Here is an 18,291-nt window from a genome sequence, read left to right as displayed (position 1 = left end):
CAGTCATAGGCTACGCTCCCCTTACTAGAATGTAACAGTGTTCTGTATTACTCTGATTTGAAATTACACTGTCCTGCAGTCCTTTTACATAGGGAGATCCTATGTCCTGGGTCACCGGAGGCAGTACTCCTTTCTGCCATGTCCTAGAATATTTATTAACAGTGTCCCTTTTTTTGCTCTTAGGAGTATCCTGGTTTGGATGATGAATGATACTGTCACACTACTTTTAATTCTTAGAGTTGTCTCCTCAGCAGGGACATCTACTAGATAATGAATTTATTTTGTACTGTTTTGTAATGGCTTTGCTTCTAGTTTCTTAGAAGAGGAAAATGGGAGACAGGTTTAGCACTGAACAGTAGTACCAAGATAATACTTAAAAGTTTTTTTCACCTGTAAAAAAGGTTTTTTTAAAATAGAATCATTCTCATATATGGAATTTCCCCCAGAACCTACTTTTTCCATTGATTCTCTGTTTAGAGAGTAGGTGTTACTTTGGGGGGAGGGGCTGTGGTTTACTACCTGCATTTTGGGACTTGTTTGCATGGTTGCCACAGGCAGTGTTTTTTTTCTCCAGTTCATTCATTGTTCCTCAAATCTGGTCCCTTTGGTTAAAGGGATTGTAAATTAATACTAGTTAATGTGAATTTACAGGGTGGGTTGTGGTGGGAAGGCAAGCAACAGAAGAGTTGTTTTAGAGGATATAACATACAAAGCACCGTAAAGTGTCTCTGGTTGTTCTGTAGAAATAGTTTTAAGTTATGTTGATGATAAAGTGTGTTCAAGGACATCATCTTTAAACTGGGGTTGCTGTAGTGTCCCTCCCCGCTCAAAATAAGGTTTAATGCCCTCTACTTTCTCTGTTTAGCCGTACCCCTGGTAATTGCCAGAACTCTGCTAATGAAGTGGATCTTCTGGGTCCAAACCAGAATGGTTCTGAGGGCTTAGCCCAGCTGACCAGCACCAATGGTGCCAAGCCTGTGGAGGATTTCTCCAACATGGAGTCCCAGAGTGTCCCCTTGGACCCCATGGAACATGTGGGCATGGAGCCTCTTCAGTTTGATTATTCAGGCACGCAGGTACCTGTGGACTCAGCAGCAGCAACTGTGGGACTTTTTGACTACAATTCTCAACAACAGGTACTGTGTGTGTCTCTCTGTCACTCTCTCTGCTCTCCTCCAGCTAGCACGTGATGCAAGTGACTAAGAATGGGGGGGAGGGAGGAGGGTGGCGTTTTTATAGGCTATAGTAGCCATTCTTAATCCGACAGTGAGGTGGGCACACAAAGCCTCTGTACTTTTCCCTCCAGAGGCGGATTCCCATGAGTATGGGCAAGAGAGCACTGTGTTCCACATGTACTTCCTTTGGCTCCTCTGTCACCCCAGGGCCTGGGCGGTTGGGTGAGGTGGTGTTCCCTCTTGTGACACAGTCCTCTTGGATGCTGAATTGATCTCTCTGAAGATTAATAAGATTGTGATGCTGTTGGTTTTGTTTTTAAAATGGTAAACTCCGTTACCTACTGATGGCGAGAGTCCAGTATGAAGTTATCTTATTAGTCATGTCTTTTAATTAAGTGAGTAACTATAGCTAACAAACATACCTGCCACCCAAGAGTTAAAATATGAGTAGGGGAAAAACACAAATCACTCAGTGTACATCTCTACAGTGAAATTATGTGACTCTTTCTTTTCTTCATAAATCCTTGGAAGACATTATATGTGTGCATTTTGGTTTTAAGGGCATGGTATGCCTAACTCTGGGGTTTACTGATCCCTCTGTTTAATTTTTTTTTAAGTAAAAACCCCCCAGCTGTCTGAATTATAAAAGGGGGCAGGTAGCTTCCCCATCTTGTCAGGTACCACAAGATCTCTCTTGTGGCTGGAAGCACTTTGATGGGCCATGAATTTCTGATAGTCATTAATTTTGGACTGGAACATAAATTCAGACCTGTGGGCCTGAAAGGTTAAAATCTCATTTTGTTGATTAGAAATTCTATGTCTGTGGGAGAAATTGATGTATGGTCTGTTCCTTTGTTGTTCTCATAAATAGTTGATTTTAAATGAATTTTGATGATAAAGCTAACCATTTAATATTAATAAGAATCCTAATAACAGTAATAGTAATATTAATAAAGTTTATAAAAGGAAATCCCTTTAAGGGATGATGTGAAATGTGTGCTCTGGTAATATCAGGTGGATCTGTTAGGTTTAATTAACAAAACTCTTTTTCTAGAGAGAGTAAATTCTAAGTGTCCACTACTCTCCCTGTGGCTCCCAATAGATGTGCCGTCTCTCCGGAAGAATGATTTTCTTGTGCTTTTTCTCTTCTTTCACTGTTTTGCCCCCCTTCACAGTGAATCCTCAAAACAACAGATTTGAGTGAAGCCAGAAATTACCTCAGGTGCTGAAAATAGATTAGACTTCAGCTATGTAGGGGACACTGTTACCACATAGACTTAAGCTTGCTGAGCTTAGGATAGGAGTGTGGTAATTCTCTGTCTAAACTGAGGTTTCTGAGTGTAGTCTACTTTTTTTTTTTTCCTTTTTAAAGTAGGCTCTACATTCAGTGTGGAGCCCAATGTGGGACTTGAACTTACAACCCTGAGACCAAGACCTGAGCTGAGATAAAGAGTCAGATGCTCAACTGACTGAACCACCCAGGCTCCTTGAGTGTAGGCTACTCCCAATCAGGACTCTTTAGCCTGGTTATATCAAGAAATTTTATCTGAATTCTTAATTCTTTCTTTTACCTTGTCTTTTGTGGTCTGAACTTCTAGAACTCTGGCTATTTTTGTGCTTAGCTTTCCATTTCTCATCTAATCCAGTCAAACCCTTTGCTTATTGTTGAAGAAGTGTTTGTCTTTAACCTCTTATAAGGAAAAACCCGATGCTCTTTTACTGAATTGTTCTTTACTTCATAATCAGAGTTGAGATTCTCTTTTGATATATTGACCTCTCATTTCAAACTAATTTTACCAGTGTTTTGGGAGACTGGATAATTATTAGAACTTCAGGGACATCTGGGTGGCTCAGTCATTTAATCATCTGCCTTTGACCTAGGTCATGATCCCAGGGTCCTGGGATCCAGTCCCACATCGGATTCCTTGCTCAGTGGGGAACCTGCTTCTCACTCTGCCTGCTGCTCCTCCTGGTCATGCTCTCTCTCTCCCCTCTCTGACAGATAAATAAATAAACCTTTAAAAAAAAAAAAAGGAACTTGAACAGATTCGTCCTTTTACAAACTCACAAGCAGTTAACATGATTACATTAAAGATAACACCCACTCAGATTTACGAAGCCTGGATGCTTTCACCACGTATCCCATTTCAGTAATTTTTGAAGCTGAATGTTACGATTTTGGAAGTTAAAATATTGTTGGTTTTTGGCTTCCCATTCATGCCTTGGTTGTAGTACCATAGGGTCATTGTTACATAGGTAGACCACCAACACGCAATGTGATAATTTTTGTTTTATTCCGTGGGCCCATAATTCTTGCTTTTCTCAGTAGATTGTTTTACATGGTCGTGTAGTGGGCTCCCTAATAGCATGCCTGGGAACTGTTGGGCCAAGACTTCTCAGTGTTTTCAAGACTCTTAACCCTTAACATTCTCCTGCATAGAGGCAGGAGTAGCTGTTAAGGTGGTAGGATCCTTTTTCTACTGGAATTTGGTGTTTGATCTCACATTTTATCCCTTCAGTACTCCTTACTCTCTTGCTCTCCATTATGTTTTACTCCCCTTTCCCTTTTTACTATTTTAATTGATTGTCATTCTTGAAGATCCAGTGCTTGTTAGCTTTCTTGATCTCCGTATCAATGAGTTTGTCTGTCTCCTTTGAACTCTGTAGTGCTTTGTGCTTCCCTTGAAACCGGAGTCACCATATTCTTCCTTGTGTTATAATTTCTTGTTTAATAGTCCTTGCTAGATTGTAAGCCCCTTGAGGGTAAACTCTTTGGGTCTTGTTCTTCTGTGTCTTCTGCTTTTGCTTTAGCAGACCAAGTTTTCAGGAAATTTTTAACATATTCCTATTACAGTATCTCAGATTACCCCCTTGATTAAATGGGGTTTACCCAAACTGAAATTTGGAACTAGCCTTCTAAGAGATCTAGAGATCACTCTTTGAGGCACTAGCTTGTATGCTACTATGTTAGTCCTTTAGATCTAGCCCGCTAAGCTTGTTTGTTCTCATGTTTGTAACTAGATCTGCACAATATCCAGGAAATTACCTCTTTTTTAGAGTCACAGCCTCTGTTGCCATCTGATGAAAAAAAGTACGGAATTCTTTTGAAATCCAGTTTTGTTGGTAACTTCAGGGAGATCACAGATTTGTGGACTGTGGATTGTAACTTTGTTTGCATTGTTTGTTCTCACCTGTAGCTGAGCATATCTTTCATGAGTGAAATGGGTTTCCCCCAATCCATAGCTCTCAGTTTGGGTATTGTGACTCATTTGGCCATTTAACTAGTGCAAGGAAGTACTCAAAGACCAGTTTAGGGCTTGCCTAGGTCCTAGAACCTTAGACAAGGGAGCTCATACTCTATTCTGGGGAAGGAAGGATTTTTGGAAGAGGTAGATCTTGAGCTGTGCCTTGTGAGACTTATTTATATAAGGAAAAGAGTGAAAATTCCACTAGAGGAAATAGTAAAACTTAAAGGGTTACTATGAGAACTTAACAGGTGCCTGTTCATTAGATAATGTAGTAGTCATCCTAGGCGGTGGGGTGAGGTTGGGAAACAGTGACCTGTGAGATTGCACAGATGGGGTTGTGGGTCTTAGCAACTTTACCATGCTGCCTGATAGTGACAAGACAGTTCTAAGGAGAAATGACTTAATTAATATGGTTTAGTTTTTTTGTGCTGTTAGTTCAGTAGCAGCTGTAGACAATTCTTACCCGTATTAATCAGTTAATTATTGATGATTGTGTCCTTCCAGGAATCTGGTTCTGCTGGTAGTGAACAGAGCTGGTGCGCCTAGTATGGCCGACTTAAGTGCAACTGTATGGGGCATTTGGGGAACTAAGGCTAAACTGGGTGGTCAGGAATGCTGCCAGAACATGGGAGTGCTCGATGGGGACCAAGGTTGTATAGACCTTTCTTGAAAGACAGGTGCAGTGTATAGAAATATACACTCCATAGTGTATCTCTTGTGGAGATAGAAATGAGCATGGTGTGGTCATAGGTTGACAGCAGTAGAAGGCGCACTTAAAGGGAAATGCAACTTGGTGCGTTGGGCTATTGAGTCCAGGTCCCAGAGGCTTGAGAGCTAGGCCCAAGTCCCAGACATTATTAATGATTGTGAGGATTGAACCACAGATCTAGTGTAGTACGTGTTTTTCTACACATTTCTGCTTTTTAGTATTGGCTTTTTTTTTTTTAAAGTTTTGAGTCACTTGCTATAGTTAATGAGGTAGCTTTATATGTGATTTCATGATGGGATCTGGTTTGGACATTGACAAAATAATTCTTTCTTGTGTCCTATTTCCTTTTAATAGGGATTTTGTTTTGGTTTCATAAAACTGTTAGTATCAACTTCTATTGACATATAGAACAGCCTGCAAATACAGGAAAGGTAATTTTCATGTAGTTCATTACAAACTTAGTAGTACTTAGGGATACTTTGGGCTTTGGCTAGTTAAATTACTTGTCTAGTCACTGTTTATCATAAACTTAAGATTTATTTAAAGCAAGGATTCTTTTTTTTATGCCATGAACCCCTTAGCAGTTTGAGGAAAACTGTGGGCTGCATTGTGTGAATGATATATTTAGTATAAGTAGGTTTACAAAAGAAATAGTTATATAGAAATATTACAGAATATTTAACAATATTTATGAAATATTTAATAAGTTGAATATGTATCTACTTAGTCAAACAATGCGTGTAGCAGAAGTGGGCATACCTAGTGATCATGATGAGGATAAATATGGCTTTGGGATGTCTAATAGTTGTAAAGGATCATGAAAAATGTATGGTGACTTTTTTTTTCTTTTTTTTGAGATGGGCTGGGAGGAGCAGAGGGGGAGGGAGAGAGAGAATCTTAAGCAGGCTCCGTATAGAGCATGGCCTGCCAGAGGCAGGGCTGGTCTCACAATTCTGAGATTACCACCTGCACTGAAGTCAAGAGTTAAAGTCAAGTCAACTGATGTGCTGAGCCACCCATGCATCCCATATGTGACTCCTATTGGTGATTAAGTCACAAGTGTATAGCTAATGTTAATGTGCTTTGTTGCCTACAGTCATAATTGAAAGACATGCTGAATTCCATGAAAATAAGGATAATTTTACCTATCCTAAGTATGAAGATTTGAGGTTTAAGTACCCCTAGTTTAGGACATTTTGAAATGTTCATTGGTATTTCTGGAGTATTCTCCCTCTTTCCCTCACTTTCTCTTCATTTTCTTCTCCTTAATTCTGGACAGTGAACAGTGAGCATTATAAACAATGACAGTTCATAATAATGTGTTTGTACCATTTTGTGTTATGGTACACTAGCTATCTTCTTTGTTTTAATGAAGACCATACAATTATTTATATTTGCCCAAATATATTTTATAAAGTTACTACTAGATTTCATTATATTACAGTCATATGTAGCAGAAACCAAAGCCAGGATTACATCCTTATAGATTAATAAGATTAATTGTTGATACTCTTTATTTAGAATTCAGTTAATCTAAAAATAATCCAATGCAGCATGTTGTACAAAATTGCATACTGATGTGCTAAAACTCTCACCTGTTAAGCATGAATTTTAGCAAAGAAACAATACTCTGGAAATCATAATTGAAGTACAGATTCATTCCCTCACAGCCCTAGGCAGATGGGAGAGGAAGTGGCACACAGTGGTTTTAAAAGTGTGGTAGTGATTAGATGTCATTATTCTGAAGCCAGGTTTGTGTAGTTTTAATATAGGTCTTTAATATTCTCAGCTTTCCTTTCAATTGACAAGTGAGAGGAAGGTTATTTTATCAGTGTCATGTATAGTCACTGTTAAAATATTGACTTTAGCTAGAGGTTTGGGTCAGTTGAAGCTTACCTTTATTGCTCTTGGACTTTGTTGGAATTTTCTTTTCTTTTTTCTTCTTTCCTTTTTTTTTTTTTTTTAAGATTTTTATTTATTTATTTGACAGACAGAGATCACAAGTAGGCAGAGAGGCAGGCAGGGGGAGAGAGAGAGAGAGAGAGAGAGGAGGAAGCAGGTTCCCTGCTGAGCAGAGAGCCCGATGCGGGGCTTGATCCCAGGACCCTGGGATCATGACCTGAGCCGAAGGCAGAGGCTTTAACCCACTGAGCCACCCAGACGCCCCTGGAATTTTCTGATTTTCCTCAAAAGATACTTATTTACTTAGTAGAAGGACATGTTTATTTTTCCCCTTCACATGTTAAGAGATTATTTTGGAATCAAAATAGCAGATGTTCCATCTGCTAAGGAAATGTAAGGAAGTTTTCTTTTTGACAGTATCATCAGCATGATTCATATGTACCTGTTCATCCATAAATCATTGTTGATCCTTGTAGTTGTTCAAATAACCTGGTCGAAAATGGGCTTTGATCTGGAAGCTTCAGACAGTAGCAGACTTTCACATATTTCATGTACTAAAGACTGGCTATCATGATAAACTTTTTTTCTTAAAAGATTATAGTCCCACCATTGATGTAATAATACTTTGAGTGTTTCGAAGATCTTTTCCCCGTGAACCCTTATAATATCCCCATGGGATAGGGCTACTAAACGTTTACAGATAAGAAACTTAAGACCTCATGAAGCTTGGAGAGTTACTGAAGGTCATATACTATAAGCTGTGGGAACATCTGTGTTCTGGTGTCTAGCTCTGGGCTCTGTCCTTTGGACCTAGTACTAGAAAAACAAAGCCTTTTGATACATGGGGCTGTCTCACCTACAAATTCAGTTGCATTTGTGGTTTTCTCTACATGGAGTATATGGTAAAGCATATTCTTCCACAGCAAAACAAAAGAGGGTTTTCTTCATTCCTTTTTATCTTTGTGACCTGTTGACAGCAGTTCATGCTCATGAACTCATTGGGGTTTTTTGTTTTTTTTTTTTTAAAGATTTTATTTATTTGACAGGGAGAGAGAGCATGAGTGAGAGTGCACCACATGAGCAGGGGCAGAGGGAGAGGGAGAAGCAGGCTCCCCGCTGAGCAAGGAGCCCGATGTGGGACTCATCCCAGGACCCTGGGATCATGACCCGAGCCGACGACAACCACTTAACTGGCTGAACCACCCAGGCATCCCTCATTGGGATTTTTTTATTTTTTATTTTTTAAAAGATTTTATTTATTTATTTGACAGAGAGCTCAATTACAAGTAGGCAGAGAGGCAGGCAGAGAGAGATAGGGGGAAGCAGGCTCCCTGCTGAGCAGAGAGCCTGGTGCAGGACTCATTCCCAGGACCCTGGGGTAATGATGATCTGAGCCAAAGGCAGAGGTTTTAACCCACTGAACCACCCAGGCGCCCCTGGGATTTTTTTAAATTAACATTCACTCCAAGGAGTTTTGCCCTCTCCTTTCTTCATCCTGAGCTGCCCTGTTGGGGAAGGAACTGTAAGAGGTGTCTCACAGAAGGGCCATGTCTGTATAGGGGTACTCCCCCTATTCATTAGAAAGGACACACATAAAGGACAGTTCCTAGCTTGTGTTTTACCTGTTAATTTTATGTGTGTTAATTTTGATACTTCCAGCTACCTTGCATGTTAGACATGTCTTTCAATGAGTCACAGAGAGATTATCTTTGCCCTGTGTCATGAAGTCTGCATTGGAGCTAAGATATGACTCCAGGCTTTCTGACCCCAGAGTCTATGCTCTTATCCTCTGTCCACTGTGTATATAGCATTAAATGGGTCAGAAGCCACGGCTGGCAGGACATTTTATTTTGGTGGGGGAGTGGGGAGACAGTCTTTCACACACATCAGCTCCATATTTAGGTATTACTACATATTCTGAAAACTGAGCGACTGTTTTCATGCCAACACATTATTGATAACAATATAACAACAGTGGTAGCTGTCTTTTATCACTTAGCACTATAGTGGGTGTTTCTGACTGCCCCTTTCTGGAATAAAAACCTTGCAGGCTATCTTTTGAAAAGTCATGTAGTGACAGAGAAGGGAGTCAAATCAGTTTGCTTGTGTAGTTCCCAGATTATGCCTTCAGTGTTTCTTACTAGGAACCTTGATGAGCTTGAAGTAGTTGATGCATTTTCCCTTGCATTCACTGTCTTGAACAATTTAAGAATTCAATCCAAGTATATTGTAATCAGTAGTGGCACATTTGCCATTATTACCACCTTTAAAACAAGCGTGCTCTCCAAATCTCACAGTATTGTGTTTCTCAGTTACCATTGGCTTGCTTTCTGAAAATGACGAAAATGTTAACAGAGCTCAGTGCTTTGCCCAGCAGATGGCATTTGTATGAGTTTTTCAGGATCCTTTGGAATCCATTACTTGCCAATTACCCAATTTTGTTTTGAATACCCTGTATTTCCAGTTAATATTGGACCATTTACATAAAGAGAATGTGCCAGAATTGCTGTAATCTATGCTATAATCAAATCTGCTTGCTGTAGATGATAATTTACTTTTGTTAATTGTTTACTGCAGAATGCATTCAAGAAAACAATTCCTTCTCTATTCACCATAATCACTGCGATATCAATCAACTCTCAAACACAGAATATGTGGGAGTTCTTGTAGGACCTGTATGTTTTTAGTTCAAAGTAGTAATTTTTACTTCTCAAAGTACAGTGAAGTGGCGCGGAGACTCACAGACCAAGGTTGTGCAGAATGGTTGGTATTTACACCGACTGGATATATGTGGTACACATACAGTTAAGGGGTTCTATGCCATGTTAAAAACCTGTGAAGTGGGGGTAATTCATATGGCATAGCAGTGAGTACTGTTTTTGGTTAATGAGATCACTTCAGAAGTTCTGTTCTCAACACAGTCTTTATTTCTCTGGCTCCATATCATAGCACCTCACTAATAAGTTCTCAAAAAATGTTGAATGAATTGTTTGCAGCAGGGCAAAGAAGTATAGAGGGAAGAGGCTAGAATGAGCCATGTCTGATATGTTAAATATTTCAAAAAGGCTTGAGGCTAGGAAAATTCCAGAGACCCAGTGAAGATACAGTACATATCTAGTGAAACTATGAGGTATTTTTATAGCATTGGAAAAAGCTTAGAAACAACTTTCCACTATTTTACTGTAATGTTTTCTCCCTCCTGGCTGCCCGTCTTGGGTGAGCTGTTTCCTGTTGGTAGGAATACTGTGGAACACTGTTCTTTAGGCAAGACAGACAAATGAAAAACAACTTGGAAAAATCACAAGATCATAGTTACCCAGTAGTCCTGATTGGCTCCCTTCCTGGAGTGAACAGTTGTTTTGATAGGCTGGTCTATAAATCCCAGTATTGCTTTTGAAGACTTGATATTTCATCATTGCCCCTAAAGGAGTATATGTCTTTTTACCGGCATCATAATGAAGTTTCTTGTTTCTTTAACCTTTGAAAATAAAACTCAAAAAGTATTTTTGAAATCTATACATGGTTACTTTTTATTTCCTTAAATACTATAAAGACAAAGGCTAATTATACGCTGGTATTTAGAAAGAAGAATATTTACAAAGAGAGGTAACAGGTGACATTAGTATGTTCGAAATATTCACCTTTTGTTGTTTCTTTAAAAATTTCCCTACTCATAATAATGTCTCTCCACTGCTGAAGATAACATTATATGTCAAGCTCTGATTATAATTAAGCTGAGTTGGTGGGATGACATTATCTCTTAATGTCTACAACAGTCAGGTCTCTTCATGAGGAAATCTGTTATTTAAGATCCATGGTGTCTGCTGTATGTCCTCCAGTGATGTCGGCTCACCTACCAAAAACTGTAGAAAGAGCAGGTAGGGAGGTTGATGATCCTTCCTAGGGAGGTGCCTTCAGTGAGCTTAGTGAATGAGGACATTTTCAGTATGACTGTCTGGAAGGTGACATGTCAAGGCAATTGATAACCCCCCCCTTTTTTTGCACCAGCACTTCAGGCTAACGTGTCACCATCTTAGGCAGTGTTGCATCCTTAGTCCTTTGCATAGTCCTTGCATGGGTATTATTGGTTTCATATTATTTGTAGGATGAATGAGTGAATGATTAACCTTGTAGTAAAAAAGAATTTTGACATATTCTTAGTGTCAGGGCTTTTGCATTCCTTTCCTGTTCCTGTGAACTAAGAAGTGTGCTAAGTCTGTGCTCATAACCCAGGTTTTTTTAGGAGCAGCTGTATTTCTGTTGTTTGATTTCCTACACATAAAGAATAGGTATTTTAGAAAACTGGAGGGCTCCCAAAAGTTGGCAGCTGTCTAATTTATTTTATTCAGTGTTCCAGGATTTATTGTTTATGCACCACACCCAGTGCTCCATGCAATACGTGCCCTCTGTAATACCTACCACTAGGCTTGCTAACCCTCCCCCCAATCTAATTTATTCATTGTGATAAGCCACTAGTTGAGGAAGGTATCCAATATCATTTCCCTGGGAAGAGAGAGCCAGAGGATGAAATGAACACTTTTTTGCTTTCCTTTCCAAAATGTGAGGATTAATTCAAAGTGTTTGTGGGGTTCTTAAAAGAGCTGAAGAGAGGTGACAGGACTAGGTGCAATAGGGTGTAAGTTATTTTTGCAGTAGATTTAATTTTGAGTGTGCCTTGGATCAGGCAGGACCCTCAGACCTGTTGACAGCTGTTTGGGCGTTTGTATGATTGTTTGTGGTTCAGGGGACAGCAGACTAACTTGTGAGGTAGTAGACAGCACACGGGAACTGGGTGCACCCACTGGAGATAGAGAAGGAGAGGGCAAACCTTACTATGAAGTTTGATGATACCATCAGAATGGGACTGGAGTAGAGCAGGAGAACGTTTTTATTTAAAAATGTCATTCCTGAACAAGGGTTTATAGAAATTTCTATTCAGAGAGGTTTCTAGATTATTTCATGAGATAGTTTCTCTAACCTCATCATGTCTTTCTCTTCCTTCAGCTGTTCCAAAGACCCAACGCGCTTGCCGTCCAGCAGTTGACCGCAGCTCAGCAGCAGCAGTATGCACTGGCGGCGGCTCATCAGCCCCATATCGGTAAGTCCTCGGTGGTCCCCAAGGGGGCGGGCCCACAGTGACACCGTGGCCACCACTTTAAGCTGCTAGCTGCCACGAAACCCACTGCTGGAAAGTGATTCTAATCATCTCAGAGTAGATGGCCTCTTCCTCCTGTTCTGCGCTACCTTTTGGCAGTTCTTTATTTTTGGCAACCCTCTAGACTTCTAAGATTTCTTAGTGTCCAGGTATTGGTCTGCTCCCGCTGTTTTGGGATTTAAAGTATCTAACTACAGTAGTGACTAGCATCAACTCTTTTGGCGAGACTGGGTGAAAGCGATGGCATAAGAATAGTTTTGCTCTTGTCAGAGTTGCCTCAACTGTGAGTTTATCAACTTACCATCTTGCTTAGTAGCAGGTAGTAAATCCATTTTCCAAGCAACATGTATTGAAGATCTGAAAAAGTTTTCTCATTTAATGTCTGTTTTTTAAAGTAGCTTTGCCCTTCTCCTATAGCACGTGTTAATGTTTGGTGTACATATCTTGTCTTCCTGCCTAGACCTCCCACGGAGCTTTTAAAGGTCTCTTTGAAACAAAAGGCTGTGTACATAAACAAGCAGATGTAGAATTTTTTTTTTTTTTATGTGTCAAAATGATACCGTTCAGTAGGAAGGAGATCGCAAATCAGATTGTGATATGTTGTGGAAGAAAAGACTTGCTTCCAACCTAAATGTATTAAGGCTAGGCATAACAGCTTTTGCCTTAATCTGGTTTAATTTATAATTGAAGATGCTAGTCTTCATAAATACCTATACATTTTCTTTGAGAAAAACTGTTAGGAAAATTGTTTGAAGTGGAGATAAATTCTTCCTCCCATCCCATTACAGAGTCTTTAAAATTGCTTTGTTTTAGCCTGCCATAATTTTGATAGTCCTTGAGAAATTGTGCTGAATTTGAAACTGCTTAACAGATTAAATTGTTAGCAAAGATAAAAAACAAAAAACAAAACAACAAAAAAAAGACAAAAAAACAATATATAAGTGTCACTCTGATCTTTAGTATAGGGATTATTTTAACTTTTTAAAAGACCTCTTTCCTTTCAACTTATCCTGTCTTGTCTTTTTTCTTTTTTCTTCACCTGAAGTATGGAGTGAGTAGCTAAATTGTGTAGGATCTGGTGGGGCTGCAGTTCTAGTTGGGTGTGTTTTTACTGACAGGTGTGTTTTCAGCAGGTTTAGCGCCCGCTGCCTTTGTCCCCAATCCATACATCATCAGCGCTGCTCCCCCGGGGACGGACCCCTACACAGCTGGACTGGCGGCAGCTGCAACACTAGGTGAGGTGTTCTTCTGCATGTGGGACTTTATCCCCTGCTAAAGTTGTGGGGGCTGGCAGGCATTCTTTGGACCCTGTTCCCCAATCCAAGTGGAGATTTTTCTCCTGGTTTCCAGTGTCCTCTCCCTGCCAGCTCGATAGCTCTCCTTAGCTGTAACTTCACCTTGAACACATCCAAAGGCAAATTCATGAGCTGCTCCTATATGGGTGTTTGTGATCCATGGAACCACCAAACTGCTCGTACATAGTTTGGGAAATGATCCCCTTTCCTAAGTCATCCTACTGCCTGTGGTCTGCCACAGGCCAGGTCCTTATACTCTATCTAGCAGGCTTTGGCACCTGTTCTCACTTACATGTTCCTGATTTGCTTACCCCTCCCCACCAGTGTTCTCGAAAACTGTTTTTAGACGTAGATCTTACCTTTTCACCTTTCTTCCTTAAATCCATCACCAATTTCTTTTCTTTTCTTTCTTTTTTCATAGTGTATTATCTTTTTTTTTTTTTTTTAAGATTTTATTTATTTATTTGACAGAGAGCACAAGCAGGGGAAGTGGCAGGCAGAGGGTGAGGGAAAAGCAGGCTCCCCACTGAGTAAGGAGCCTGATGCCAGGCTTGATCCCAGGACCCCGAGATTGTGACATGAGCCAAAGGCAGACACTCAGGGGTGTCTGCGCCACCCAGAGGCCCCTCAGGATGCATTATCTTTAATAAATGCACAGCACCAGTGTCCTCTGCCATTTAGTGTTTTCTCATAGAAGAAGCCTGTACCGATTTCTGGTTACCCACACAAACATAGCCCACCGCAGCTATCAGACATGGCTGATTATTCCATCCTGATTGGGTGGTGGTGCGCTATTCCTTGGTACACTGTTTTTAAGGAGCTACCATGACAAACGGAGGATAAGCAAGGATTAGGACCCACTCTGATTTCGCTGTGATTTGTGTGTAGATGTCCCCACATGTATACCACTTTTCTCCCCATCCAGATTAGTTGTCACTGGCTCACCCAAGACATTCTAGCAGAGCTAAAGTGATTTTGATTGCTGTGGGCACCACACTGGCTTAGGTCTCTGTGTCTTAGGACACTGTAGTTTCCTTAGTCTTCTGTAGTAAATGCTTCCCATTCTTTGCCTGGTGCTCTCCTTAGCTCTCACTGCCACCACCTAGAAACCCTTCCTTTACTGATTCCCCTGTTCTTTCTCTGTTACTTACTTTTACTTTGTATTTGTTGTGGATGTATGCATGAGTGGTTTGTTTCCCCTTGAGACTGAACTCTTTCGAAAGCAGTCCTTTCTGTTACTTGACTCTGGAGCACCATTGCTGGCATCATAATGGGCTCACAAAGGTATGGTAGATTGAATTCAACATTGGGACAAAGTCAGTGTCTTCCAAAGTAAAAATTCTGTGGGAACAAATCCCTCCAAGTCATGTAAATCATAATTAAATATTACTGTTATAAGATTTTATTTACTATTATATAGCATGTGATTTGCCACCTTTTTTTTTTTTTTTTCTGAGAGCACAGTAGACGGAGAGGCAGGCAGAGAGAGAGAGAGAGAGAGGGAAGCAGGCTCCCCGCTGAGCAGAGAGCCTAATGCAGGACTCGATCCCAGGACCCTGAGATCATAACCTGAGCCAAAGGCAGTGGCTTAACCCACTGAGCCACCCAGGCGCCCCTGATTTGCCACTTTTAACTCAGATGCAGTATAGCATTTCTTACTATTTTCTTTAGCATAGTTCACATTATAGCATGCATTTTGATGGGAGTGTATATAGTGTAGTTCCTCTGTCTCCCTTGCCGTTGAGGGAAACAGAAAGCTCTTACTAGCAGAATGATCTTTGCTAACCATCTTTAGTATTTATTCAGCTGTTACTAACTATTGGCCAAGCATTGTGTTGGGTGCTTTTCTTTCATATGAGTTGTTGGACGACGGTCCCCCCCCCCCAAGATTGATTGATTTTATTTATTTATTTATTTATTTCAAAGAGAGAAAGAGAGTGAGAGCAAGAGTACACTTGCATGAGCAAGGGTAGGAGTGGGGGGCGGGAATCTCAAGCAGACTTCCTGCTGAGCATGGAGTCTAGTGTGGTGCTTGAACTCATGACCCTGAGATCCCAGCTTGAGCTGAAACCAAGAGTCAGATGCTTAACCGACTGAGGTAGCCAGTGCTCTGGATGATGATTTTACAGATTAAGAATTTGGGGCTCTAAAAGCTGTTTTTTTTTGAGGTCACACTACTTAAATATTACAGAGTTCGGGTTTGAACCAGGTCTAACCCAGAGTCCATGCATGCACGTCACTGTAGTGTAATGTTGAATTATCTCTTCTCTTTCTTTTCTCTGCTGACTTAGTGTATGTTATTTACAACGAAGAGCTATCTTAGGGACAACACTCTAGTCCTCACTGGAATCATGGTTTGGAGATGAGAGTCTTGCTCTTTGTACCTACCCATCAGCTGAGCCAGATTGAGAAAGACTTCAGTGCTTTCACGAAGAACCAGAGATGCTAACCACCCAGACTGTGATACTGCATATGCTTGTGGGGTGCTGATCACACGGGAATTAGAGCAGGCATCCTGATGAGCCAAGTTCCATTGACGATGCACCCCGGGAGGTATTTTCCTAACCGCAGTCAGAGGCCATGTGACCCCAGAGAGTAGTAGAAATGCTAGTTGAGAAAATTGAAGACGATTATATGAATGTTGGTGGTAACAGCAGTCTGTGCCCAGTTGAAGGTTTTGTTGTTGATGTGTGTCAGAGCCTTGAGACTGTGGCTGCAGGTTGCAATCCAGTCTTTCCCCATGGATGTGGCAACACCGTTACCCTTATCATACCCATTTGCAGGTGAGGAAACTAGGGCCTAGGTTAACGTCTCCATTGTGGTGTTTTCTCTTCCATTCTCTTCTGTAAATGCCCAAGACCACCCCACTTTGTAAACACTATTCAGGTGGATTTGGGGACTCCCCTACTCTCTAATTTGGAGGTGTAAGGTTTTTAGACTCTTCAGATTCTGAGGAGTTAAAAGTTTTTTATAAACCCTTTGCCTGCTATAAAAAAGTAGCCCTTACTGTCACCTAGGTTCTCTAAGCAGCATGTTTATTTTGCACCCAGATGTAGTATTTCACAGTGGGTAGCCTTATAAACAGAGCTGCTTGATCTTGGTTAATAGGCCCACAGGTGCAGAAAATACCAAATCAGAAATGTCAGAGCAGTATCGGGCAGTGATGTAATTTGACTTATTGGAATCTTAGAAGCTTAAAACAAACAAACAAAATACATATTCCAGTGGATTTTTGTCTTAATGAAATTTGTTTCTCTTTTTTTATTTGAAGGAGGGGGAGAGAGAGAGCACAAGCGAGGGGAGGAGCGGCAGGCAGAGGGAGAAGCAGGTTCCCTGCTGATCAAGGAGCCCAAAGCAGGGCTTGATCTCAGGACCTTGGGATCATGACCTCCGAAGGCAGACGTTTAACTGACTGAGCCACCCAGACACCCTGAAATCTCTGTTTCTGCAGGATTAGCTGCCATGTCAGAATAGACACATTCAAAGTAGCTCTTTGGAACTCTTATCTATAGGCAGTGCTATTATTCAGTCAAGTTGCAGATATTTTAAACTTTGTTTTAAGAAGCTTCTCATTGGAGGATGTATTTCAGCAGCTACGAGGAGCTGGCTTTGAACCCTTGTCTTAGTTGGCAAAATGAAGCCTTGGTGTTTCTTGCTGCCATCTTCAGAGAATTCTGTGGTATAGATTTCTGCCACACCCAGGCTGCTGTCTATGGGGCTGTATCACCTGTGCTGCCTACTGTGTATGGCACAGACTGTAGCGAGAGCTTGTGGCCAGAGGGGAATAGCTCATTGAGACTGAAGCAGAGGGCTTGGTTTTATCTAGGATGCTTGGCAGGTCTGAAAGGTTTTGCTTCTGTTGACTTAAATTCAAAATTTCATGTATCAGTGTCTGAATGTAGTTGTGTTGAATGACTTCCAGCATAGAAATAGGAGAACCAAGGGCGCCTCGGTGGCTCAGTGGGTTAAAGCCTTTGCCTTCGACTCAGGTCATGATCCCAGGGTCCTGGGATTGAGCCCTGCTTCGGGCTCTCTGCTCTGCAGGGGGCCTGCTTTCTCCTCTCTCCCTTTCTGCCTACTTGTGATCTGTCTGGCAAATAGATAAATAAAATCTTTTAAAAAAAAAAAGGAAACAGGAGAACGAAGCCCTTTTTTTTTTTTTTTTTTTAAATTGTTGTTGTTGTTGAGAACCAAGCCTCTTAGAAACTGAATGTTGGGGCGCCTGGGTGGCTCAGTGAGTTAAAGCCTGTGCCTTCAGCTCAGGTCATGATCCCAGGGTCCTGGGATTGAGTTCCGCATCGGCCGCTCTGCTCAGCAGGGAGCCTGCTTCCTCCTCTCTCTCTCTGCCTACTTGTGATCTCTGTCAAATGAATAAATAAAATCTTGGGAAAAAAAAAAGGAAATTGAACAGCGGAGGTTCAGTGGAGTGTCTGGGTTATGGCGTCGAAGACTGATGGGTTTTCCTGCTTCAGGAGTTAATGAAGCACCATGGCCCCTGTCCCTGTCAGTCATCTCAGGTGCCATCCTTACCATTGAGAGCAGGGCACAGCTGAATCTTTATCTTTTCCCTTCACTTGATGCACACAGACGCGTCATTTATTTCCCTTCAAACAACAAACTCTGTCTCTGTCTGTCCCATGTCCGTTCTTTCTCAGCAGACGCACAGGCCTTTGGCCGTCTTCCTGACCGAGGCCAATTCTTCTGTCTGTTCTTAAAACCCGTTCCTTCCAGCTTTGATCAGTTATTCTCCCTTTTGTAATATCTTTAATATTTTTTCCTTCACTAGGTTCTTCATCTAGGCCTGTAG

At 41.1% G+C, this 18,291-nt stretch overlaps 1 protein-coding gene across 20 annotated transcripts in view; it reads left to right on the top strand.

Moving 5' to 3' along the window:
* PUM1 (pumilio RNA binding family member 1) overlaps positions 1–18,291 on the top strand; it is a 136,613-nt gene that overhangs the window by 78,244 nt on the left and 40,078 nt on the right. For 11 of the 20 annotated variants that reach the window (XM_045064087.1, XM_045064081.1, XM_045064083.1 and 8 more), the window contains 3 exons: positions 866–1,136; positions 12,039–12,132; positions 13,308–13,424. In XM_045064087.1, the coding sequence (XP_044920022.1) occupies positions 866–1,136; positions 12,039–12,132; positions 13,308–13,424 (482 nt within the window). The remainder of the gene's footprint in view (positions 1–865; positions 1,137–12,038; positions 12,133–13,307; positions 13,425–18,291) is intronic. The other 9 variants (XM_004740962.3, XM_004740958.3, XM_004740955.3 and 6 more) reach the window with 5 other exon arrangements.

The sequence above is a fragment of the Mustela putorius genome, unplaced genomic scaffold, assembly GCF_011764305.1.
Source record: "Mustela putorius furo isolate JIRA1106 unplaced genomic scaffold, ASM1176430v1.1 tig00003853_pilon_pilon_pilon, whole genome shotgun sequence".
Classification (NCBI taxonomy): Eukaryota; Metazoa; Chordata; class Mammalia; order Carnivora; family Mustelidae; genus Mustela; species Mustela putorius.
Note: the sequence above shows the minus strand (reverse complement) of the source record. Positions and strands in the feature narration are given on the sequence as shown.